This window comes from Phascolarctos cinereus, unplaced genomic scaffold (genome assembly GCF_003287225.1).
Source record: "Phascolarctos cinereus isolate Bilbo 61053 unplaced genomic scaffold, phaCin_HiC Scaffold_3;HRSCAF=262, whole genome shotgun sequence".
Taxonomy (NCBI): domain Eukaryota; kingdom Metazoa; phylum Chordata; class Mammalia; order Diprotodontia; family Phascolarctidae; genus Phascolarctos; species Phascolarctos cinereus.
In genome coordinates, this window is record NW_027555736.1 from 175,186,538 (window position 1) to 175,214,300 (window position 27,763).

The 27,763-nt window shown below is 35.6% G+C and overlaps 2 protein-coding genes across 3 annotated transcripts; both read right to left on the minus strand.

The window, feature by feature from the left end:
* Positions 1-2,978: 2,978 nt before the first annotated feature.
* On the minus strand, positions 2,979-17,979 carry LOC110198878 (olfactory receptor 4L1-like). Of its 2 annotated transcripts, XM_020973808.1 has the most exons (3): positions 17,864-17,979; positions 6,362-6,366; positions 2,979-3,799 (listed from the first exon to the last, which is right to left on the minus strand). In XM_020973808.1, exons 1-3 carry the CDS (start codon positions 17,977-17,979, stop codon positions 2,979-2,981), a joined length of 942 nt encoding a protein of 313 aa, XP_020829467.1. The 2 variants fall into 2 exon arrangements, with proteins under 2 accessions (XP_020829467.1, XP_078006758.1); XM_078150632.1 differs by lacking the exon at positions 6,362-6,366 and having other exon boundaries at positions 2,979-3,794; positions 17,854-17,979.
* A 5,984-nt stretch (positions 17,980-23,963) lies between these two features.
* On the minus strand, positions 23,964-24,903 carry LOC110198226 (olfactory receptor 4K13-like). The gene is given in 2 exon segments (XM_020972758.1): positions 23,964-24,594; positions 24,596-24,903. Coding segments are annotated over 2 exon segments (939 nt in total).
* Between the last annotated feature and the right edge of the window lie 2,860 nt (positions 24,904-27,763).

The window sequence follows — 27,763 nt, forward strand, 5'->3', positions numbered from 1 at the left end:
TTCAACTCCTTGATCTTCTTTTTCAAATGAGGCACAGAGTCCTGGAGTTTTTCCTGCAGTTCTGAGCAGCCTCTTCGATGGGGGAAAGAGTGTGGGCCACATGCTCCTGAGCTTAACAACAGGCTACACAGATGGAAGTCTGGCCCTACCTACAGAAGAACTCCGGGACTTGCCAGTGCTTCTGACAGTGACTTTGTCCCACAGGATCCTGAAAGTTCTGGAGGTTGAACTTCTTGCAGATGGCAGTCAGCTTTGACATTTTTAGGATCAGAAAAGTTTGGGGAAATTTTTCTGTATTCAGGGCAAGAGAGACGTGTGGCCTCAGCCTCTCTGTAAGACAAAACTGGCAAAAGCTATGCCCACACTTGAGGGTGACAGGCTTTGAGGAGAATGTCAGACAGATGTGGCTGGTGGTATCCTGCTAGAGACTTTGGACTAATGTGATAGAATCCATTTTTTTTCTTTTTCTTCAGGGTTTTCTTTAGCCTAGATTCGCCTGACTTAGAGCCAAGGACTATCCTTAGGGAGTGGCTCCTTCCTCTGGAAATCTTAAAATCCTTCCATTGTTACTGGTTTGCTCTAACACCTAGAATCCAGAAGCTCAAAATATCTTCTTGCTGCACTCTGTCCCCTTAGGGTGGCAGTCCATCTACATGAAATTAAATTTGTTTCTTATTGTTTTAACACTCTTCCCCTTTAGCTATATACCTCTCTCTCTCCCAAAGTTTCCTTCAAATCTTGGTTCAAATAACAACTTTCAGATTAGAGTCCTTTCTTAACTATTCCCTCTTGCCCCCCCCCCCGCCCCAGCTGCTAGTACTTTCCTCCTAAAATTACCTTTTATTCAGGACATATACACATATATGTATGTGTAAATGCATACATATGCATTATATGATACATGTATATAGAAATACATGTTTGTGTTTATATATATATGTGTGTGTACATATATGTGGATGGGTGGTGTGTGGGTGTGTGTGTATACACACAAAGAGCTTTTTTTCATTAATTCAGAGACAAAAATGAAAGGTTCATTTACTCAAAGAGCCTGTACCAGGGAAAACATATATCATATATGTGTACATGCATATTTGTGTGTTTACACACACATACAATGTATAAAAATATATATATATATATAATATGTGTGTTTATTTGTGTGCACATACATACAGTGTATAGTGTTGATAGGTAGATAGATAGATAGATAGATAGATAGATAGATAGATAGATAGATAGATAGATAGACAGACAGACAGATGATCTCCTACCTTCAAGAAGTCTACATTCTGGTGGGAGTAGATTATACATATAGGAGAGTAATGGACAGGGAAAGAAATTCTTGTCAAAATAGTTTCAGGAATTATGAATGGAGCCATAGCATACCTGATTTCTACTCTCCTGGAAGGGGCTAATGGAGTTAGAACTGATTTGGTGGGGTTAAAAAGAGGTTGCATTAGTAAGTCAAGAGGGACGTTGTCCTGAGCCCTAGACACTTGAAAGGTCAACTCCTATCAACCAGACTCTTCCTCTTTCTAGTAAGTACCCATTTGATCACATTCCAATTGTAGCCTAGGACAGGTCTTTTTGTCCAGAAACAGTCTTCATCTCTTGCTGCTGCTCCAGTTTCTGCTGTTGCATTCAATTGGTTGGTGATACCATGGCAGAAATCAGATTTAGGCAGAGGTAGAACAGGTTTTGATTGTTGGATAGCAGTAACAAAAACTATCATTTACATAGCACTTTAAGGTTTGCAAAGCACTCTACAAATATTGTTTCACTTTTTCCTCATAAAAACTCTGAGAGTCAGATATTATTATTATCTCCACTCTCCAATGAGGAAACTGAGGCTCATAAAGTTCTATAGTCTACCTTATACTGTCTTTTTAAATGGAAAAAATGTCCCATAAATGACTAAACTACATACTACCCTTTCCTCAGTGTATCTGATTCTAGCCCTTCATGATTCTCAGAGGATACTTCAGAGGATAGTGAAACTTCATTCCAACTTCATGATAACCAGAAAAACCCTTAGTTAGGTAACTTTGTACAGAGAGTTTCATGATATCAAAGACTTAGATACACTAGAAGGAATTTTTTTTTTCACACTCTTGGTTTATTACCCCTAACAAGAAACCTGCGACAATGTGTGGATGAAAGGTAGTTTGCGAAGGTATAGGCAAAAGTTTAATTAAAAGGAAACAGAACAAAAATCTTTGATTTATGAACCTTTAGACCCAAAGATGTAAGCAAATCATCATTCATATGCAGTTCTTTTATTAGACACATAACCTATAAGTCCTATTTGGGTTCTAGGCTTTTTGCTATTTTAAAAGGGAGGAGTGAGAATAGTAGACTTCCTTCATTCATTCATTCTTTCCTTCCTTCCTTTCCTTTTCTTCTCTACAAATAACAATAATAAAATCATTTTTGTACAGTGCTTTATAATTTACAAATTACTTTGAATGCGCGTTCTCAGTTTGTCTTCAGTAAGTACTCTAACAGGTGTGTGAGGAAGGAAGTTTATAAGAACTAGTACATTTACGTAAGTAAAATTTAAGCTTTGAAAGTAGGGGCTACTTTTTTTTAATCTCCTTGCACTATCTTGCACAGAGTAAGTATTTAATAAATGTTTGCTAAATGTGTGATCCTCATGAAGTTGTGCAAATATGAGTTTCTCAGTCTTCTTCTTTAGGCAATAGAAAGTCATAGAAGCTTCTTTATCAATATTCTTAGACTTGCCTAATTTGGAATAATAACCAATTCCAAAATTGTATTTACTGATAGTAATTAAAATAATTGTTCTTTATTTAAATAAATATACATATGAATATTTTCCACATTGTAAAGGGTGACCAGTGTTATAAATATATTTTATTTATAAAAGCAAACGTTTTTTAATCAACTAAAATAACAAGTCATCTGAGATACATTTATGTTGGCTTTTTAATATATGCCTCATCTAAAAGTCTTATCTAGAAGTTCTGCATGGAACTGACATGTCTGCTCCTTAGTCTAATCATAGCTTCTTTCATTTCTTGATTCCTCAAGGTGTAGATGATTGGATTTAGAAGAGGAGTGATTACAGAATAAAACACTGAGAGAAATTTGTTCACTGAAAAGTTACTGAATGGCCAAGCATAGATGAAGATAATCGGGCCAAAAAAGAGAGTTACCACTGTGATATGAGCAGACAATGTAGACAGAGCCTTGGAGAGTCCTTGAGAAGAGTGATGTGGGACAGTGACCAAGATGACAGTATAGGAGATAAGCAAAAGGATGAAGCAGATCAATGAGAGCAGTCCACTGAACGCAACAATCAATAGATCTGTGACATATGTGTCAGTGCAGGCAAGTCTGATGACAAGGGGAATATCACAAAAAACATTATCAATTACATTGGGGCCACAGAAGGGTAGATTCACAATAAAAACCATCTGACTGATGGTATGGACTAAACCAACAACCCAAGAGAGCAACACAGATCCTACAAGTATCTGATGATTCATAATGGATGTGTAGTGGAGAGGTTTACATATTGCAACGTATCTATCAACAGCCATGACTATGAGTAGAGTCATCTCACTGCCCCCTAAGAGATGAAGTAGAAACATCTGTGCCATACAACCCCAAAAGGAGATGGTTTTCCTCTCTCTGAAGAAATCTATGATCATCTTGGGGACAGTGACAGTAGAAATAGTCATATCAATACAGGAAAGGTTGGCAAGGAGGAAATACATGGGGGTGGAGTACAGGTATGAGTCAAAGATCACCATAACTACAATGAGAATGTTTCCTGACATTATTGATGCATAGGCCAAAAGAAGATCCCAAAAAAGAAAATTTCAAGTTCCCAAGAACTGGTGAGTCCTGATAAAATAAACTCATATACCACAGATTCATTATTCATCTCTATCTATTCACATACTTTAAATGACCAGAAGATCTCTGAAGGGAAGGTAGTCAGAAATAAGTCCCAATTTCAGGTGAGTATTCTTGAGAATACAGTGGTGGAAAGTAGCTTAGATTCCATATGACTAATACTGAAGGCTGAAAACTCATTGAAATATATCTCAAAACATAATTAATTCAAGAAATATTTAAGGTGCTATGTTTTTAAACATAGTTTAACCTAAAAACATAAGAAATAAATTTTAATTTAGAAACAAATTATGTCTTGACACATTATTTAACTGTTGTGAATGAACTTATCAATCACAATCACTTCCTCATGTATAAACATCATTTCATTGAACTTGATGTACTTAAGATGGCTTCCAGTTCTAGATCTATGATTTTCTGATCCTAGCAATTACCTAAAAGTTATTATTCACTAATTTCAACTAAAATATTTGATCTGAGTTTTCATCCTCCAAAATGATGAAATTTGTTTGTTTACCTAGAAAGGAAGATATTTGAAATCAGTAATTTATAATGTTCTCCATAGGGCCCTTGGTAGGCTTAACATTATCAGAATTCTCAAATAAATATGCACACCAAACATTATAAGCTTGGTCTTTATTAAGCTCTAACACATGGAGTCTGAAAAATGTTCTTATACAGAGAAAGGATCTTCATACTTAAAGACTTTGGCAATCACTTTTTTATGTATCTGCTAAAAGCTTTCAATACCAAAGACCTGAAGACTTCAATAATATTTTCATTAAATTGGCTATACTTAATAATGGTACCATTATTAATTATCATGAATTAATATTTATTAAATTATCAAAATGATTAATAATTAATTCTTGTTAATTTAATTACTTATCAAATTATATAAATTATTAAATTTATATAAATTTATTTTTATATTATTTCTATCATATAGCATTTATAATATTATAAATGTATTATATAAATATAAATTAATTATAAAATTGTTGGTAATTAGCTATTATTAATTTAATTAATTAGTTTGTTGCCACATATTGCTGCTAATTATTTATATTTTTTGAGTAAAATCTTTTTAATTTTATATAATTAAAATTATCCATTTTACTTCCCATGATCTTTCTCTTGTTTGGTCATAAAATCTTTCATTATCTAGCAATCTGACCAGTAAATTTTTTCCGTGCTCCCTTAGTTTACTTATGATATCACCTTTTATATCAAGGTCATTTTTCTACTTTAACCTTATCTTGGAATATGGTATGAGATGTTGGTCAATGCCTAGTTTCTTCCTAATTGTTTTCCAGTTTTCACAGCAATTTTTGTCAAGTGGTGAGTTCTCATGCCTTATTATGTCATTATTTACTGTATCTTTCTGGCTGAAAGAAACTATCAGTTGGGAAAGGAGTAATCAATGTGGGCAGAAGAATGTGAAAATCAAAGTAAAGAGTTTATTGTGGACTTCATATTTTCCAAACCCAATTGAAAGATCCAAGTTAGAAAGCAAAAAGGAAATAGACTGTCATAATTAAATAGCTTAAATGATTATACTTATCTTCCTGAATACTGATCTTAATTTATCTTAGTCTGAATCAGACGCTTGCTTTGTAAAATTCAATATTACTACCCAGAATGACATTTCTTTTACATAGAAATATTCAATGTTCTCCTATGCTTCAGCTTCCATGCTGGCATTTTCTTCTATAATATTTAGAAACATTTCATTGCATGATCTTTCTGTTAAATGGAAGCAGGTTTATATTCTAGTATCTTCTCCATTGCTTATTGATCCTTAGTGACTTCAGTATTCACACTGATGAACTTTCTAACACCTTGACCTTTTAGATTCTCACCTCTTCAACTATATTTAAAGGTCGCTATTCTACCTGAACCACTCCAGTGGCATCTGAAAACTACTTTAACTTCGTAATCAGAAATTATGAAACTCGGGAATCCCCTTCTCTAACCATAATCTATTTTTCCACTCCTTCTAATGGTTTACTTAAGAACTTGTTCTTTACCTTTGTCTCATTCTGTCCCAATCTTCATGAACTCCATGATCTCTAATTTACATAGAAAGAAAGATGAGTTGCCATATTCATTGGTCTTCACTAATACTTCCAAACTCTTCCTCTGCCATCATTACTCAAAGACTTCCCTTGCTTTCAAATTCAAATTCATGCTCTCTGTCTATATCACCAGTTCCAATACCTTGGGGTGTATGCATCTGTGTCTGTGTCTGTGTGTATTTATATGTATGTGTGGGTATAATATATACTCATTCTATAATTTCACATATATAGTCATTATATATGTAATATCTATATGTATATGTATGTGTATATATATGTATTCCTGCTATCATTCTTAGAGCCTTGAGTATCCACATTGATGACCCTAACAACTTAACCTCCCAGTTTATCACCCCTTCAACCCCAGTTAAAGTTCTATACTCCACCTGAGTCACCCATACTCTAGAGACAGAGACCATACTTTAGATAGACACCACCATCATCATCTCAAACTGCTCTACCCCCATAATGCTGAACTCTGACACTGTCTTTCCTAATCACATTCTATTGTACTTGCACCCCTACTTACTGACTTACTTCAGAACTTCTTCTTCACCTTTTTCTCACTTCATCCAAATCCCAAGGACCTCCATCCCTATCAAGTATTCCAGTCCATCTTTTCTCTTCTGGTTGTACTTCTCTGTCTTTCCAGGCTTGATCCCATAATTAGAAGGCATTGAACTTTGAAACTGTTACCTCATCCTTTTGCTGTTTCCACTTTCCTAATCCTTAACCCTGGGTCAATCACCTGAAAACTGCCTGTTATATCCCTATCCCTGGGCTACCAAAAAACCAAACAAACTACAGGAAGTAACTAATCTGCTGAGGGGGTACATTTAAACATTCATTCTAACATCAGTTGTTCCCTATGTTTTCACCTCTATCTCTCCACTACATTTCCCAAAAGCTGCTATTTCCAAATTTCTTATCCTTAAGCAATGGCTTCCTTTCTCATAGCTCTGTATATGCAACTGACCACACTCTCTACTTTTCCTGAGTAATTAGAGACCATCTACCAGGGCTTGTCTCTTCTCTAGTTATACACACCTTAAAACCTCTCATCCTCTCTTTCATTGCTTAGATCTCATAAGATAATATGGCCTCATCTCCTTGCTAAAACTAATTTGTATCCTTGATCCTATACCCTTCTAGGTTCTCTGAGGCCATGCTCTGTTCCTTCTTCCTTTCTTCCCTTCTCTTCCAAATTCTTGCTACTGGCTCTCTCTCTACACTCCGCAGTTGATTCATCCTGGATTCCTACTTCTGACTCACCTCAGATATTCTGTCACTTGTCAAGCCTTACCAATTCTAACCACATCTCTTCTCCTTTTCCATCTTTACTTCCTCCACTTTTTCAAACCTCAAACATCCTGTTGCAATCATGTTTCCAATCATAGTAAGCCAATTAATCCACTATCCATTTGTTACTAATTACCTCTAAATCACCAGATCCAATGCCTTTCCTAAATCCTTGATTTTTCTGCAGTATTCACAACTCATGATAACTTACCTTCATTTGGACACTTTCATGGTTCCCATGATACTATTCTTTCTGTGTTCTGCAATACAAGTGCTGTTTGTTTTCCTTACTTATCCTCCACCTGTCTCCCCTTTAAGAATTGATGACCTCCAAAGTTCTATCATCAGTCTTCTATTATCTCCATCATTTGTTCCCTTGGTGATCATCCACTCTCATATCCTTGATTACCACAGCTATGTAGATAAATCCTAATTTTAAATGTCCGTTCCCCCATCTGTCCTCTAAACTCCACATTTCGAAGTGCTTTCTGAACATCTCCACCTAGTTGTGCTGTCTACACACAATATGCCTACTGATCAATTTTAGCCATTTTCCCCTTGTTTATCATGATGAACATCAATTCAACCCACACTTATTAGGTAACCACAACAATATTCTAGGCACTGTAATAGGTGCTTGAGACACGGAGATAAAAAAAACAACAAAAGCGCTGACTTTAGAGAGGCTAAAATCTAATGTGAGGTCAAAGGAAATAAGGAAGAAGTTGAATTACAACAGATTCAAATTTTATTCTCCATTTCCTCACTTAGTTCTGTACTCTTTTATGTCTGTACATTTACACAGATCATCTCTCATACTGAAATATACACCCTCCTTCTGACTTTCCCTAATAAACTCCTCTAAACTTCCGTTGTTTTTATTGCTGGTATCATCTCAATCATCCAGAAAGGAAAACTTCTCTCTCCCCCTCAACCTTACCTTCATTCTCCAAATCAAATCAGTTCCCAAATCATTTTAGTTTTACTACTACAACATTCTATGATGGTCCCTCCCTCTCTACTCATGCAACTGCTCTCCTGTCTTCAGGTGCTATTCACTTTTTACCCTGATAAAAATTTTTTGGTGGAACTGAAATCAAATAATTTAGATTTTTAAAACAGCTTCCTAATTGGTTCATTATTTCCAGTCTCTCTGTCTCCCATCCAAACTTGACATACTTGCCAAAATAATTTTCACACTGCTAGTAAGAGATCTTAATAGCTCATTCACTTCATTCACTTCCCACTGGAATAGAATAAATGAAAACTCTTTATTTTGGTATTGAAGGCCCTTTACATACCTAATGTTGCATTCAAAAAGAATAACTATCTTTTTGCTGATCTTGTTTATTCTTATCTCTCTCTCCTCTGCACATTTGCACAGGGATGGCCCAGAAGCCTGCAATACAGTTGTGGATTGTCAATGCCTGTTGAGAGCTTTCTTTTTATTCATGTATACAAAACTTAGGTGTTGCTTTGCTCAAAAGCCTCCCCTCAACCACACAGCTGAAAGTAATTTCTCCTTCCTCACTTTTTACTGTCCTTACTTGGTCCCGTATGCCGTTTAACCTTCCATACATCTATTATACTTATCTATGTACATGACCAGTTTCATTATATTATGTTAAAATCTGAATTCATTTTTTATTTCTTCTTCTCTCTTACACTCCAAGGTGGTGCTTAATCTGTAATAACTGTTGTCTTTATTCCTTCCTCTCTGTTCATACTATTATCACCCTAGTTCAGAACTTGATCTACTGGAATATTGTATCATTTTCCTCACCTTTATTTTACCTTTAAATCTTTTCTTTTTTTTCAGTTCATAATCCGTAAAGTTGCCATGGTTATTCCTATAACCAATGACCCAGTACAAAAGCTCTAATTCTATATAAGCTCCAGTTTTGAGGACTTCTTATGTAAAACCTCTCTTTGGCTCATAGCTTCACAGAAATTTCACTAGGAACACTGGGATTTCATTTAGCTTTTCTTCACATTCCCAGAGGATGTCATCAATTTGGTTGATGTTTACATTTCTGCAACAAAAAGGAAAAGAGTCCTTTTTTCTCATGCAAACCATTAAGTCTAAACCCTGAATAGGACTGACTCTATTTAAACTGACATAAAATATAAAAAGTTGTAGCAAAGATGATAATACAGTCAAAGTAATTATATATCAGTAATTTTCATCTCTCCAAGGAATCTATACAGTCTTCCAGAGTTATGGTACTATTCTAGATAGGGTCACTCAAAAGGGAGACAGTTTCATGTTCTCAGTCAAACAAAACACACCCCAATAATCTTTACTTCTCAGAAACCTGTATGTTAATCCAAACATTATGTATGTATGGATGTATGTGTATGAGGTGGGGAAGGGTATCCTCTAAAAGGAAAAAGTACTTAGGGTCAGTAAAGCCTCTAAACTACCATCTCTGGACCTGGAGAGTCTATGAAGGGAATATATTGTTTGCTCTTCTACACTCTGGCTCAATACTTTTTCTGTTCCTCATGTCTTGAACTTGATCTAAAAAGTCTCAGTCTAGGAACCCATCTGCTGGTACCAGAAAGTCTTCAGCTTTCTAATATTGCACCTGTCTCTAAACAGTACTGGGACCTGGTTATGATTCCCTGGGGCTCATAGTTCTCCAAAAAGTCAACATGGCGTGAGGAAGTGAAGTTCATTTGTACTTAACCAACTTCTTCCCATCATCAGCCAGGGCTACTTTTCTTTCCCAAACTCATTTTAAAGGCTGAAGTCATCTCAGGTGTATCAGTTTCCTGCTATTCATTCAGTTATCATCAATGAATTGAAAAGAGGATCAGGAGATCCTAGGTGTACATCTGAACTCAAGACCTAAGAGGCCAGCTAGTGAAAAAAACTTCATTTTACAGATGAGGAAATTCTGGCCTAACCTAGGTCAAAGATCAAAATAAGACCAAATAAAAGGAATTAGCTCATGTCTAGGGCATTCCACACATTTTTAAAGTTGTAACATTTATTTTTTAAAATTTTGAGTTCCAAATTCTTTCTCTCCCTCCTTTCCCACACTCCTTGAAAAGGTAAGCAATATGATATTTATCATGCATGTGAAGTTATGAGAAACATAATTCCTTATTAGCCATGTTGCAAAAGAAACACAAAAAAGAAAAAAAGTTTTTAAAAAGCATCCTTCAATCTGCATTTAGAGTTTATCAGTTTTCTTTTGTTTTATTTTAATTTTTCGTTTTTTAACATGTGTTTTTAAAGCTTTGGGTTATAAATTTTCTCCCTTCCTCCCTCCCCACCCACCCTCATTGAAAAGGCAAGCATCTCCATACAGGTTATAGATGTGTAGTCATGTAAAACACTTCCATAGTAATCATATTGTGAAAAACTAAGTATATTTCTCTTCATCCTGTCCTACCCCCCCATTTATTCTATTCTCTTTTTGACCCTATCCCTCCTCAGAAATGTTTGCTTCTGATATCCCCTCCCCCAATCTGCCCTCCCTTCTATCAACCCCCTGCTCTCTTGTCCCCTTCCCCCCTTATTTTCTGTAGGGTAAGATAGGTTTGCATACCCCATTGTATATGTTATTCCCTCCTTAAGCCAAATCTTATGAGAATAAGATTCACTCATTCCCTCTCACCTTCCCCCATTTCCCTTCCACTATAAAAGCCTTTTCTTGCCTGTTTCATGTGAGATAATTTACCCCATTCTACTTCTACCTTTCTCCTTCTCCCAGTATAATCCTCTTTCACCCCTTAATTTTATTTTCAGATATCACCCCTTCATCTTCAACTCACCGGGTGCCCTCTATCTATCTATCTACTATCTATCTATCTATCTATCTATCTGTCTGTCTATTGGTAATATGGCAATAAGCCTGTCCATTCCAATGTTAAACTAGGCCAGAGTACTCATTGGACCTCTATTCCTTTTTGGCCTGTTTTTTTTCCCCTCCTTCTTCCCCTCTTCATCTCTGAACTCTCTTTACTGTTTTATCTTTTCTGCCTCTGCCACTATAGCTTTACTATAATTCTGAGACTTCTGTGTCCTGGTGTATGAGGGTGGCCAACTTTGGTTTTTCCCATTTCTGTGGGAACCCTCACTTAAGCTTTCTCTACTTACACAGGCTCTTGTAAAGTCAGTTACTGAAGTAACCACAGCTGTGATTTCTGTACTTCAGTAAAGATATAATAAGACATGACGTAAATGGAACACTCTGTGGTTTACAAACTTCTTTATGTGATTATTTGAAAATGAGCTGATGAAAATCCAGACACGTGCAACTGAAATGATCAAAGAGGTATCAAGGCCTTCTGGGAGAGGAGAGACAAAATAATTAAGATTTTACCTGCTAATGGGTAAAACAAGAGGCTTAGAGGATAAAAAAGTTTATAAAATCTGGGAAGGTCCAACAGATAAAGCACATTTGCCCCCCCCCTTTGTTTTTTACCAAATTCTTACAACTTGAAAAAAAGCTTAAAGGAAAATATAAACCTAAATAAAAGATAGTAAACTTATGAAACATTTTGCCTCAAGAGTTTGGACTTGTTTAGACTATACAAATATGTTTGGAGGGTAGATAAATTTATTGATAACAGATCATTAATTACTATTTGGAAATGTGGAAATTTGAATGGTCCCTAATTTTAGAGGTACATGGCATAGAAGACAGCAATACTCTGACCTAAAATGTCCCATGGTACTACTGGCAATGGAGCAATTAGTTGGCTCAGTGGATAGAGTACAGGGCCTGGAATCAGGAAGACTCAGGTTCCTGAGTTCAAATCTGCCCTCAGGCACTTATTAGCTGTGTGGCCCTGGTCAAGTCACTTAATTCTGTTTGCCTCTGTTTCCTCCTCTGTAAAATGAACTGAAGAAGGAAATGTTACATTGCTCCAGTATCTTTGCCAAGAAGAAGCCAAGTGGGGTCATGAAGAGCCAGACATGACTGAAATGACTGAACAACAACTATTGACAACAAACATGAATTAATAAGGCTTGTATCATTTCTTGTGGTAAAGAAATGCCTTAGTTTCCACCATCAGAAAAAAATAAATCTTCGCTTAACACTGTCAAGCCCTCAAGTTATTATTCTATATATCCCCTACATTTCATACGCAAACTTCTAGGAAAAACTATTTACACTTGTCGTCTCTATTTCCTCTTCTTATTCATTTATCTCCCCTTTGCAATCTGGCTTTTTATCACATCATTCAACTTGCTTTCTTCAAAGTTAATGATTTCTCTTAATTGCCAAATTTGAGAAACTTTTTTTTTTCAGTTCTTAAGCTTTTCAACCTTTATGAAGTATTTGATACTGTTAACCACTCCTGGAAACTCCTTTCTGGGTTTTCATGATGTCTGTCTGTCTGTCTGTCTCTCTCTCTCTCTCTCTCATTTTTTTTCTCTCTCTTTCTCTCTCTGTCTCTCTTTTGCTGTCTCTCTGTGCATCTGTGTGTCTGTCTGTGTCTCTGTCCTTGCCTCTCTGTCTCATCTGTCTCTGTCTCTCTCTGTCTCCTGTGTGTCTCTATCTCTCTCTGTTTCTCTGCCTGTCTCTCTGTTTCTATTTCTCTGTGCCTCTATATGTCTTTCTCAGTGTCTATGTCTGTCTGTTTCTGTCTCTGTCTCTGTCTATCTGTGTGTGTGTGTGTGTGTGTGTGTGTGTGTCTTTGTCTTGGTCCAATTCAAACCTAACTGATCCTTGCTACTTAATTTACTGTATCATATCCCCTAACTGTGAATGGATTCCTCTGAGCCCTTCACAATCTGAACCCAAAATATATTTCTATGCTTCTTATGAAATAGTCCTTTTGTCACACTTTGCAGTACAGACAGACTGCCCTTCTTACCATTATTCACATAAGACTATCTCCCAAACATATATGTTTATGCTGGTTATCTACCTCTCCTAAAGCACATTCTTTACTTATTTCCAACTTTAAAAATCATTTCTTTCCCAGAGAATTTGCTTAAGTGTTACCCTCTACATTAATCCTTTTCTTGAACTCCTCCCCCAAAATATCAGCATATCCATTGCATTCTATTTTGCATATAATCACATATATACATGTAGCCTCAAGATAGAAGAAGCCTTTCTGGATGCCCCTTAATTCTAGTGCCCTCTATTATTTCCAATATATAACATACGTATCTTGGGTGTACATAGATATTTGTATTTTGCTTCCCCCGTTGGATTGAGGGCTCTTTAAAAACAGGGACTGTATTTTGCCTTTCTTGGTAGCCCTAGTGCTTTGCTTAGTACCAAACATGTACTAGGTGCTTATAAATATTTATTGACTATAAACTGACCCCACTGTCTTCCTACCACATACTCTGATGACCCTGGCCTCCTTGTTGTTCCTTAAACAAAACATGAATTGTCATTGGTTATCTCCTATTCCAGGAAATTGATTCCTCCTCATCACACTCTCCTAGCTTCTTCTAAGTCTCATTTAAAACTCCACATTTCACAAAAAACCTTTCCTGAGCTCCCTTAATGCTAGTGTCTTTCCTCTCATATACTCTCCAATATCTACTTTATATATTGCATTTGTACATAGTTGTTTGTGATCACTTTGAGAGTAGTGACTGTTTTAAAAATAGCCTGTATCACCAGTTTTTATAGCAAAGCCCATAGTACATAGTAGGTACTTACTAAATGCTTGTTGGATTGATTTGAGATGTTTGTGGAGATATGCATTTGCTGCAAATATTATGGAAACTTTTTCGGAATTATGCAAAGTGACTAGAATGTCCATGCCCTTTGATTCAGAGATTCTCTTGCTAGGTATAGGCCCTCAGAGGAGCATTGGCCAAAAAGAGACTCCATATATGTATACACCAAAATATTTATAACAGTTTTTCTTTTGATGTTGTTGTATCAAAGAGCCACAAACAAAATATATGCCCATTGATTGGGGAATGGGTAAACTAATTGTGATTCATAAATGTAGTCAAATACAATGAGCTTTATGACTAAACAAAAATGTGGTAAGATTTCCAAGAATGAGTGCAAAGTGAAATAATTAGAGCCAGGAAAATAACGGCAACCATTTCAAGACAAGCAACAATAACCACCAAATAAGTGGAATTGGCTGTTGTGATTTTTTTAAAATTTGTTTGTCCCAAAGAAGAGATATATGAAAACACATTCTGCCATACTTGTTGGGGTAGACAGATACTGTACATTGTAGATGACATCACAATTTTTTTCAAGGTGATAATTTTTTCCATTTCTCCCTTTTTAAAATCTTTCCTTATATGATGATTCTCTGGGAAAGGGCAGGGAAGAATACAGGGGAAAATCTAGGCAACATAAAAGCAAAAGGTACAAATAAAAACTATTTTAAAAATAAAGATTCATTGATACATCTAAAATCTAGCTTTCCATATATACTCAATGATTATTTAGACTAAGTTTTCCATTTTTCAATGACCTATGATGACATCACACACTGGAGAAACAAGATGGCCTGAAAGCTGCTCCAGAGATTTTTTTTTAAATTACCTAGGATTTCTGCAAAAAGAATAGAATGTACCACGTGCAGTGGGTTAGCCTATTGCAAGCGTATTTTCTGGTTTCTGCTCCAATGCTAGCTCCATTCTCTCCAATGGCCTCCATTATGAGCATTATCCAAATCAATACATCCACATACTATCTCTATTCTGAACTCCAATTCCACATTTCTATCCGAAAACTGGGTATATCTACCAGAATGATCTTCCAAGTATTTGAAACTCAACTTGTCCAAATACATGCCAGGTGTCATATTCTATCACTTGTCTTTTTGATCCAGGTGATGAGTTTCAGATCAAATCAAAATATACTACATAAGCAACTAGTATGCTCTATGTGCTATATTCGGGTGTGCAGCTGCAAAGATGAAAAACTACAAAGCCCCTTCCTATAAGAGTCTAGATGCTAGAGCAAAGGAAAAGACCAAGGTACATGGCCACAGCATGCAGAAGAATGCTTCTCTATTTCCTCATCTCCTCCTGAATAGCTTGCCTCTATACTTAAACTTATGTTATCTTTAATGCTTGGACTACCTTTCACTAAAATTCCCTATTTTTATTGCCCATAAATAGGCAGCTAGATGGCACAATGGAGAGAGAACTGGGCATGGAATTAAGAGGACTTGCATGCAAGTCCAGCCTCAGACACTTCCTGGCTGTGTCCCTCTGTTGAGGCACACAGAATTGGTTGAGTGGAGTTTATATCTAGCCACTTCACCTCAGTTTACCTCAGGATATTCAACTATCCAATGGGGATAATAACACTATCTAACTTATCGTTGTGAGCATTAATTAAATAAGGTCATATTCCCAAAGTGCCTAGAACACAATAGGTACTGTAAAAGTGATTAGTTCTCTATTTCCTTCCCCCAGGTTATACCCTTACCTACCCAGAATGTAAAACTCTATATTGATTTTTCCTTGCCTTCATTATCCTTCTCTCTCTTCCCCCGGACACAGTTCAATATACACATAATATTTTAATTCACTATTATAATTGTTATCATACTGTAATTATAAAGGCAGATTTCAGAGGACTTATAGCTGAAAAAGACCTTAAGGATCTAGCTCATCATCCTTATTATCAGGATTTTAGAGATGAGCAAAATGAAGCCCAGAGAGGTTAAGCGATTTGCACAAAGCCAAACATCCAACAGCAGAATCAGTATTAAAACCCAGATCCTGTAATTCCAAATCCTTAAATCTTATCATTCTATCTCCCTTCCTATTCAATAGTTATTTACTAGGATACAGATGTCTTCCAAAGCATTTAAGGCCATGCTCCCCCTTTTTCCAGCCCACTAATGAGGGAAAATCTCCTTTAGAGCCCTGAACACTATGCTGCTTCTCTTTTCTTTCCACTTCTCCCAGACCTTAAGGGCATCATATGGGAGTATTGCATCATATCTTCCCTCCCCATTTCCCCCGAATTCTTAGCCATTTGTCCCTTTAAGTATATAATTTATTGTGTAAATCCTGAGGTACATGCTATCCCACTCTCTCAGTCTGGCCCTTTAAGAGAGCAATTAATAATATAGTACTGTGCTTCTTTTTCATTTTCCCTGTCTCCCCCCAATTCTTATCTTTTAAAGGAAGAGGATTTATCCCATGGTGTACTGCTTTTATTTTCACTTCTTCTTCTAGAAAAGACCTGGGGTTCAATCCTGCCTGTGACACTAGCAGTGTAACTATAGGTACATCACAATCTCTCTGAGCTTTAGCTCTCTCATCTATAAAATGCATAAAATAATATCAGCTTTTGTTGTCATTGTTCAGTAGTTTCAATCACGTCCAATTCTTCACGATCCTATTTGAGCTTTTCTTGGCAAGGATACTGGAGTGGTTTGCCATATCTTTCTGAGGAATGAGGAAATGAGGAAACTGAGGCAAACAGAGTCAAAAGACTTGCCCAGGGTCACATAGCTAGTAAGTGTCTGAAGCCAGATCTGAACTCATAAAGATGAGTCTTCTTGACTCCAGACCCAACACTCTATCCACCGTACTATGTAGCTACCCAATAATACCAGTAATACCTACCAATTAAGATAACGTATTCAAAGATATTTGCAAGCATAACACTATACTCAGTTTAAGTTACTTGGATTCTACTCATATTATTCTTATAATAATTCTTTCTTCTCATATATATTTTAGGATAAGGTTCATATAAAATTATCCTAGGTCAAGTTTCAATTTTGTTATTTCTCTTCTATATTTAATATTTTGTTGACTATCACACAGATCCTGCCTTTTAGAGTTGAATAAAAGTGTTAGAATCTTTATAACCTCATTGTATATTTATATTTAAGTGTGTACGTACATGTGCTGATCATCTGTAGTCTCATTTTAGAGTTGAATAAAAGTATCAGAATCTATATAACCTCATTACATATTTATATGCATGTGTGTACATATATGTGCTGATTGTCTGTAGTCTCATTGTAAACATACTTGATGTTTACATCAAGACAATAGAGATAATATGTACCTCATCCTATTCTCAGATAAGTTTAATCTTCATTCCTAGAACTCCATATTTTGAAAGCTTTTTTCTTTCATTTAATTTCTAATATCACTAATACTTGGTATGACATCATCTGCTTGAAATGCTGTTCTTAAGTATTAATGAAAAATGTTGTGTGAAATTGTTTGACTGTACACAACAGTCTGGTCTAATCAGTGATAACTGATGTGTTTCAAGAATAATGTCTTGGTTGAGTCCCTCAGGATGTTGTGAGGTCTATATTTTTGTGTGGGGATTTGATATGTGTCAATCCACAAAAGGTCTTGGACTTCTGAAGTATAAATCTAGCTACCATTCATGTCTCATTGGTACTCAGTACATGCTAAATGTTTCTAAATTGCAATGATGTGTTGCACACTTCCTCCAGTTTCCTTACATTACTGACATTGATCACTACTATAAGTCTGATCTCCTTAGGGATAGCCATTCTGTTATGTGTGATCATCTTGGGTACAGCGACAGTGGAAAAAAGTTATATTAATACGGGGAAGGTTAGTAAGGGGTAAATACATGGGGGTGGAGTGCAGGTATGTGTCAGAGATCAGCATAACTACTATGAGAATGTTTCCTGACATTATTGATTCATAGGCCAAGAAGAAGATCCCAAAAAAGAAAATTTCAAGTTCCCAAGAACTAGTGAATCCTAATAAAATAAACTCACATGCCACAGATTCATTATTCATCTCCATATATTCACATACTTCAAATGTTCAGAAGATCTCTCAAGGGAAGGTAGTCAGAAATAAGTCACGGTTTCAGGTGAGTATTCTTGAGAATACAATGGTGGAAAGTAGAATTAGATTCCATATCTAATACTGAAGGCTCAAAACTCTTTGAAACATATCTCAAATCATAATTAATTCAGAAATATTTAAGGTGCTATGTCTTTGAACATAGTTTAACCTAAAAACATAGGAAATAAATTTTAATTTAGAAACAAAGTATGGCTTAATACATTATTTAACCATTGTGATTGAACTTACCAATGTATGAACTTACTATGTATAAACATGATTTCATTGAACTTACTGTGTTTGCGATGGCTTCCAGTTCTAGATCTATGGTTTTCTGATCCTATTGATTACCTAAAAGTTATTATTCACTTTTTTTTCATTAAAGTATTTGAGCTGAGTTCTCATCCTCTAAACTGATGAGATTTGTTTGTACACCTAGAAAGGAAGATATTTTAAATCAGTAATTTACAATGTTCTCCATAGATCTCTTGGTAGGCTTACCATTCTTGCTCAGAATTCTCAAATAAATATGCACACCAAACATTACGAGCTTGATCTTTTTTTTGAATTTTATTTTTTAAAAATTTTTATTAATTTATTTTGATTAATCAACAATCACTTCCATATGCTTTTGAATTTAAAATATTTCTCCTCCTTCCTCCCCATCAACCTCCCCAAGACTGCGCCCAAACTGAAATACGCTATACATATACATTCCTATTAAACTTATTGTCACATTAGTGATGTTGTAAGTAAGAATTAGAACCAAAAAGGAGAAACATCAGAAAGAGGAAACAAAACTGAACAGAAGAGAAAAAAATAGCAAACAATATACCTCGATCTACATTCAAATTCCATAGTTCTTTCTTTGGATGTGGATAGCATTTTCCATCATGAGGCCTTTGGAGATCTCTTAGATCTTTGCATTGCTGGGAAGGGTTAAGTTTGTCAATATTAGTCATCACACAATGTGGCTGTTATTGTGTACAGTGTTCTCTTGATTCTGCTCATTTCACTCAGCATCAGACCATACAAGTCTTTCCACATTTTTCTGAAGTCAGCCTGTTCCTCATTTCTTATAGCACAGTAGTATTCCATTACATTCATATGCCACAACTTGTTCAGCCATTCCTGAGTTGATGGGCATCCTCTCAATTTGCAGTTCTTTGCCACCACAAAAAAAGCTGGTGTAAATATTTTTGTATATGTGTGGCCTTTTTCCATTTGTATGATCTCTCTGGGATATAGCCCTAGAAGGGCTATTGCTGGGTCAAAGGGTATACACATTTTTATAGCACTTTGGGCATAGTTCCAAATTGCTCTACAAAATGTTTGAATCATTTCACAACTGCACTAACAAATGAGCTTGATTTTTATTGAGGTCTAACACATGGACTCTGAGCAATGTTTTTATATAGAGAAAGGGTCTTCATACTTAAATATTTTGGCAACCACTTTTTTATGTATGTGTTAAAGCTTTCAACACCAAAGACCTGAAGGCTTCAATAATATTTTCACTAAATTGTCTATGCTTAATAAAGAGATTAATTTAAATAATTAGTTTCTTACCAAATAAGTGATAATTGATATTAACTGCTCAGCATTTATGTTTTTTTGCATAAAATCTTTTTTGATTTGATATAATCAAAATTATCCATTTAACTTCTGATGATCTTTTTCTTGTTTGATCACAAAATCTTTCATTATCTATCAATCTGACCAGTAAAATTTTTCCATATTCTGTTAGTTTACTTATGATGTCACCTTTTATGTTCAAGTCATTTTTCTTCTTTAACCTTATCTTGGTGTATGGTATGAGATGCTGGTCAATGCCTAGTTACTTCCAAAGAGAACATAAAGAGCTGTCATGAAAGTACTTATCAATAAATGAAAAAGTCAAGACTTTACTGAACACATCAATTGTAACAGGATTAATGTGAGTGGTATATAGCAAGTTTCACACATTACTGTCTACTGTAAACATGTTCTAGGTGAGGATATGTGTCTATGACGAAGGCTCAATTTTTTTAAAAAAAGCATTAGATAGACATTATTACAGTGACCAGTGGAAGTCAACAGCTCACAGACAGTTATCACCAGTGTGATCTAGAGAACATGAAGAATCAGGCTACTAAAAAGTGCACTACCTTTTCTGATCAGAACTAAATAATCACCAGGAGAAACAAAAAAAAATCCTGACTTAATGAGTAACTCCAAATTATTATTGCTTTCCTTCCTAATTAAATGCCTCCATTTTTATTAGTTTGAATTCAAACTTGACGTGTGACGTCCAATAAATCAGAAGAAAAATTTATTTTCTCTATTCATCAGGAACATCAAATACTTACTTGGATCCACACTTTAACTTTAAGATTTTCCTTTGTAACATTTAAAAACATTTTTTGAGGGCAGCAAGCTGGTACAATGGATACAGCACCAGCCATAAAATCAGGAGGACCTGAGTTCAAATCTGGCCTCAGACCAAACACTTGACACTTACTTGCTATGTGACCCTGGACAAGTCACTTAACTCCAATTGCCAAAAAAAATGTCCCGTGTGTTACCCTAAAGCATTGCTTCTAACTCCCTGATACCCCTTGAATATTTTTCCTCTTCTGCAGTCACACAGCTACCTAACAATTCAAACCCTTACCACCATTCCATTGATATATACTTGTTGAACTGAATTGGAATATTTTAAAATCTTCTAACTTTGTCATAGATATTAATCATCCCCAGCTGTAATCTATTGTCATAGCTAGCAAGACAAACTTCCTAAGTAATAGGAAATGTGACCAATTCACCCTAACTAAATGCACTCCAGTAGCTTACTATTGCAAAAAGAATAAAATGTCCCATGTATAGTGCATTAGCCTATTGCAGGTTTATTTTCCAGTGCCCTCTCCAGTGCTAGCTCCATTCTCTCCTACGGCCTCCATTATGAGCATTATCCAAATCAATGCATCCACATACTATCTCTATTCTGAACTCCAATTCCACACTTCTATCTGAAAACTGGCTATATCTACCAGAATGATCTTCCAAGTATTTGAAACTCAACTTGTCCTAATACATGTCAGGTGTCATATTCTATCACTTGTCTTCTTGGTCAAGGTGATGAGTTTCAGATCAAATCAAAATATACTACATAAGCAACTAGTATACTCTATGCGCTATACTTGCAAAGATGAAAAACAACAAAGCCCCTTCCTATAAAGAGTCTAGATGCTAGAGCAGAAGAAAAGGCCAAGGTATATGGCCACAGCATGCAGAAGAATGCTTCTCTATTTCCTGATCTCCTCCTGAATAGCTTGCTTCTATACTTTAACTCATGTTATCTTCAATGGTTGAACTACCTTTCACTAAAGTTTCTTATTTTTATTGCCCATAAATAGGCAGCTAGATGGCACAATGGAGAGAGCTGGGCATGGAGTTAGGAAGACCTGCATGCAAGTCCAGCCTCAGACCCTTCTTAGCTGTGACCTCTGCTGAGGCACAGAATTGGTTGAGTGGACTTTTTTCCTAGCCACTTCACCTCCGTTTGGCTCAGGATCCTTAACTATCCAATGGGGATAATAACACAATCTAACTTACTGTTGTGAGCATTAAATAAGGTCGTCTTTCTAAAGGCTACAACAGAGTACCTGATTAGTCCACTGTTTCCTTCCCCCATGTTATGCCCTCAGTTACCCAGAATGAGAAAAACTGTACTGATTTTTCCTTTCCTTCATTATCCTTCTCTCTCTTCCCCCAGCCTCAGTTCAATCATTTGGAAATTCCAGGTGCTTCCATGCTCCTATTATTATTCCAATCTTAACTCCTCTTCTCAACTTAGCTCTTAACTTAATTTAGGCCCTCATCACCTTTCCCCTTGAGCAATGTTTATTAATTTAATTGAAAGAAATAAAAATGGACAATTTAAATGGACATGTAAGATATTTTTTCAATTCTTTCCCATATGTAATCCAGTCTTCATATACCTGCCAAAATAATCTTAATAAATCGTAAGATAAGGTAGGTCATTTCACGGCCTAATATCCTCTAGTTTCTTAATATTACAGGGAGAATATTTTGCAAATTTTGTAGCATGACATCAAAGGGCATTATTGTATACTATAGTGTAGCTAAAAGGGATAGTTATCTCTGTACTGATCTCATTTTGCCCTCTTCTTTCTCTGAGTATTTGTATACTGTCTTCTATGTCTTGATCATACTCAGTCATCATTGCTGCCTTTCCCACATCACATTCTTCAGTGAGTTCCTCCAGAATAGTGACTCTTTCAACCATCTTCCAGATTATCTATGTTGAGCAAAGGGCATAATAAATGCTTGCTGACTTGATGGTGGAAAAGTGTATTAGTGTAAATTTTATGGAAATAAATTTGTAACTGTGCAAAGTGACTAAAATGTCCAGGCCCTGTGATCCAGAGATTCCACAGCTAGCCATATACTCTCAGAATAGTATTGACCTAAAAGAGATTATGTAAATGTGTAGACCAGAATATTCATAGTGATACTTTTTGTCATTGATATAGTAAAGAACTGTGAACAAAGTATATGCCCACTGATTGGAGAATGGCCAAACAAATTTTGGTGCATGAATGTAATGCAAAAATATGCCATAAGAAACAATGAGCTTGATGAATACACAGAAATATGGAAAGACTTTCAGGAGCTGATGCAAAGTAAAATATGGTGAGTCAAGAAAACAATATCTACAATAACAATAAATATAAATGGAAATAACAATAACCACCAAATAAATAGAACTGAATGTTGTGAAATTAAAAACAAACCAACAAACAAGATTGGCTCCAAAGAAGAGATAGGAAAAGACATATCTCTCTACTCTGTTATGGGGAAGCTGGAGTGAGGGGTGGGGTTGACCTAAGGTTAACATTATGTATAACAACAGAATGTTTTCAATCTGTTGATTTTTTTCTCTTCTTTTTTTTTTTAAATTCCTTGTTTTAAGTAATGACTGTGAACAGATAAGGGTTAGAATACAGGGATAAATCAAGGCAAAGTAAAAACAAAAATATTAATAAAATGTATTTTAAAACATACAGACCTGTTAATTAAAAATCTTATTGTTAGCTTTCTACATGCAAAATTATTCTTTAGGCTGAATTTCACTGTCTTAGTTGTCTATGAAGACATCATGCACTATAGAAACAAGATGGCGTGAGAACTGCTCCAATGGTTTTTTAATTCCCTAGGATTTTTGTTTCTTTCAGAATAGTGTGTTTGTGTATATGTGTGTGTATTTCATGTCAATAGGTGCTTGTAACTGTGTGCAATGTAGCCTCATCTGAATGTCACTTTCATAGTAGTCTATCCATGCCCATTGTTGGGGTAAATTTAACTGCCTTTATCAACTGTATACCCTACACTGTATAATGTGAATCAATGTCACAATGACCACTCAGTTATTCTTTATAAAGGAATTTAGTTATGCTTCTTTGCAGCACTTGAAATGTGTTTTCACATTGATGGAGAATTTGGCAAACTCCATTCTTGGATTGAATCTTTAAATCAATCAAATTTTCAAGCCTTTTCCCTCACTGTTTATCAAGGTGAAACTTAGCTATGTTCCAAACATTAGCAAAAGATCATAGGACCAACAAAAGGAAAATACTTTAGAAATATTCTAATTCAACTCATGATTTTCTACACGGATCTTTTCTGAAGTCTGCTCCAATTTATAATTGAGGCATTGAACAAATTCCAGTTATGAGGGTCTCAAAATTAAGAGAAAGACAGAGACATACAAAGCAGAAACATATAAATAAAACAATTTCTAGTGTGATATTCACGAATTGCTTTAAAAATAAGATTGATTTTTATTTGTAAAATATGCATGCACACACCCCTATATATGTATATAATTGGTCATTTTAAGAATTATGCTCACATATACAATAAAATTTCATCACCATTTAGAAGTTTTGCTTGGAGCAGATATGCTGACTTCTGAGTCGAATCATGGCTGCTTTCATCTCCTGATTCCTTAGGCTATAGATAATTGGATTCAGGAGCGGAGTGATAACTGAGTAAAACACTGAAAGAAACTTGTCTAATGAATAACTACTAACTGGCCAAGCATAGGTTAAGATTAGTGACCCAAAGAAAAGAGTTACCACTGTGATGTGAGCAGACAGTGTAGACAGAGCCTTAGAGAGTCCATTACAGGAACGATGCCAGACAATAACTAATAAAACAATATAGGAGACAAGTAAAAGAATGAAGGAAATGAGGGAAACCAGCCCACTAAAAGCAACAACAAGCAGTTCCAGGACATAAGTGTCAGTGCAGGCAAGTTTCAACACCAGAGGAAGGTCACAAAAAACATCATCAATCACATTAGGACCACAGAAGGGCAGATTCACCATAAAGGCCATTTGGCTCATAGTGTGCACAAAGCCAAATGTCCATGAGAGCAGCACACTTCCTACCAGAATTCGATGGTTCATGATAGCAGTATAGTGGAGGGGCTTACATATTGCAACATATCTGTCAACAGCCATCACTATGAGAAGAATCATCTCACTCCCTCCTAAGAGATGAGCCAAATATTTGTGCCATGCAGCCCCACCAAGAGATAGTTTTCCTCTCTCTGAAGAAGTCTGTGATCATTTTAGGGAGAATTAGAGTGGAACACAATATGTCAAGAAAGGAGAGGTTGGCAAGGAGGAAGTACATGGGGGTTGGGTGTAAGTGGGAGTCAAGAGTCACCATAAGTATAATGAGACAATTTCCAGTCAAGATCGATATGTAGGCGAGGAAGAAGATCACAAAAAAGAAAATTTCAAGCTCCCAAGAATTGGTGAGTCCTAACAAAACAAATTCATTTAGCATAGAATTATTCTTCATCTCCATCTAAATGATGTATTTCAAGGATCCAGAAGTTCTCTGTAGGAAAAACGATATGAAAGAAGTACTAATTTCAATTGAATCTTCTTTAATATATGGAAATAGGCAAAGAACATTTCCTATTAAGAGCAGATGATACTAAATGCTCAGAATTGCTTGGTACACCTTTGTGCAGGTCATTTAATCTCTCTAAACCTGTTTCCTCAACAATAAAATGGAAATAATATCACCTTTCTCAGGGTTATTGTTAGAATTAAATAAGAAAATTATAAAGCCTATAGCTCAGTGTCTGACACATCACAGGTGTTAATAAGTGCTTCTTCACTTTCTGTTTACTTGTCTTTCCATTCCCAACTCTCTGCACTTTGCTAGACAAACAATAAGTTTTTAAAAAAAATCTTTGTGGAATTGAATATTAATAATATGCCCAGAAAATGTGTCTGTGGGTATGATTGATGTAATCTTTATTTTAGGTATTGTAATTTAGTATAAACACAGCAGTAGCTTACATGGCTATGAGATAGATTGGCCCAGGCTCTGAATTGTGTTTAAATTAACTCCCTGGGCACCATTGTCTTGTGTGTTGATCATCCCCTTCCTTATCTAATCACTTAATCCACTCACACAACTGCTTAACTTAATTCAAACCCTCATTAACTTTCACTTTAATAAATATATGTTGAACTGAATTGGATTATTTTAAAAGTCTTCCAATGTATGTCATTGATATTAATCATTCCCAGATGAAATCTATTTTTCTCACAGCTAACAAAAAATTTTCTAGGTAGTAAGAAATGTGACCCAGTCACCCTGGCTAAATACACTCCAGTAGCTTCCTATTGCAAAGGGAATAAAATTTTTCATGTACAGTTGTTACCCTATTCCAGTTTTATTTTCCAGTGAGCTCTCCAATGACAACTCCATTCTCTCTTAGTACTTCAACTATCACCATTGTGCATTTATGTACCAAATCAGTATATCCACCCACTATCTTTATTCTGAGCTCCAATTCTATATTTCTATCTGAAAACTAGCTATCTCTTTTTGTTTAATTTTATTTTTTATATATGGAATATAAGAAGCATTTCCATAACAAAATACAATGCAAAAAATGATTGCATATGAAACTACCAGTCTACTATGCACAACTTACTATTCCTTTCAAGCATACAAAAAATTATAGGGTCAATTTCTTTTTTTCTTCCCTCTCCTCCAACTTCCACCAGTTAGATGGCCACCATTTTTATGTATATAAAAATTTTATGTATACCATGTTTATATGTATAAACATATGTAAAATCATTCTATACATACTTATATTTATTAGTTCTTTCTCTGGATGCATATAAAGTCTTTCTTCATATGTCCTATCTCTACTAGAATGATCTGACAAGCATTTGAAATGCAGCTTGTCCAAAGTCAGGCCAGTATCAATTTCTATCACTTGTCTTATTGTTCAAGGTGATGAGGTTCAGATCAAGTCAAAATACATTACATAAGCAACAAATACACACTATGTGCTTTATTCAATTGTGCAGTTGTGAACATGAAAAATGACAAAGCCCTGTCCTATAAGAATCTAGATGTTAAAGGAAAAAGGCAAGGTACATGGCCACAACACATAGAAAAGTGATACTCTATTTCCTATTCTCCTGAATTGCTTGCCTCTCTACTGTTGCTCACATTAGCTTCTATGCTAGAAATACCCTTCACTAAACACCTCTAAGTTTATTGCTGGTAAATAAGCAGCTAGATGGCAAAGTGGATAGAGAGCTGGGCATGGAGTCAAGAAGACCTGCATTCCAATCTGGCCTCAGACACTTACTAGCTGTGTCACTAGGGGTAAGTCACTTCACCTCTGGATTCTCAACTATATAGCGAGGATAACAGTACTACCTACCTTGTTGGTTACTGTGAGGATCAAATAAAATGATATTTCTAAAGTGCCCAGAACAAAGTAGGTGCCATGTATGTGCCCATTCCTCTATTACTTTCCCCCATGTCATATCTTCAGCTACCCAGATGAAAAACTTCTCTGCCAATTTTTACTCTCCTTCACTTTCCTTCCTCTCAGCCTCAGTTGAATAGTTTGAAAACTCAAGGTAGTTCTACTTTCTAATTATCATTTGAATCTTAACTTATCCATCTTAACCCAGCTCCTAACTTAGTTCAGACCCTCATCACTTTTCCTCTTTAGAAATGTTTGTCAATTTAATTGAAAGAAGGAAAAATGGACTATTTAAATTGATTTGCAAGTTATTTATTCTACTCATTCCCATCTCCAATTCAGTCTTCATATACTTGCCAAAATAATCTTCCTAAATAATAGGACTGGGCAGGCCATTCCATGGCTCAACAACCTCTGGTTTCTTCAGAGTGCAAGTGGAATGAGATACAAACTTCAAAACGTGGCATTACAATCATGTATAATGTGTTGTAGCTGAAAGGGACAACGCTTACTGTCCTGATCTCATTTTGCTCTTTTCTGCCTCTCATTATTTACACAGGCTATCTCCAATGTCCAGATCACGCTCATTCTTCAATGCTGCCTTTTCAAACCAGCTCCCACGACATCTCTTCCATAAAGCTTATTGTGATCTACCTGACTAAAAGTGATTTCCTCTGCATCATATTCAATTCTTTTGTACCTTATCCTTATCCCGCTGTACACTCTATACTTGCATCATGTTTATTTTCGCACTTCAGAAGCAGTATGCTGTAGCAATAAGAACACAATAAGTCGCATCAATTAAAAAAATAACTCAAGCCTCTATCTCTTTTAATAATTTAGTGACCATGTTTGAGCTACTTAGCAGTTTCTTTTTAATTTTTCACACGTAAAATGGGAATAATAATGGCTATAGTG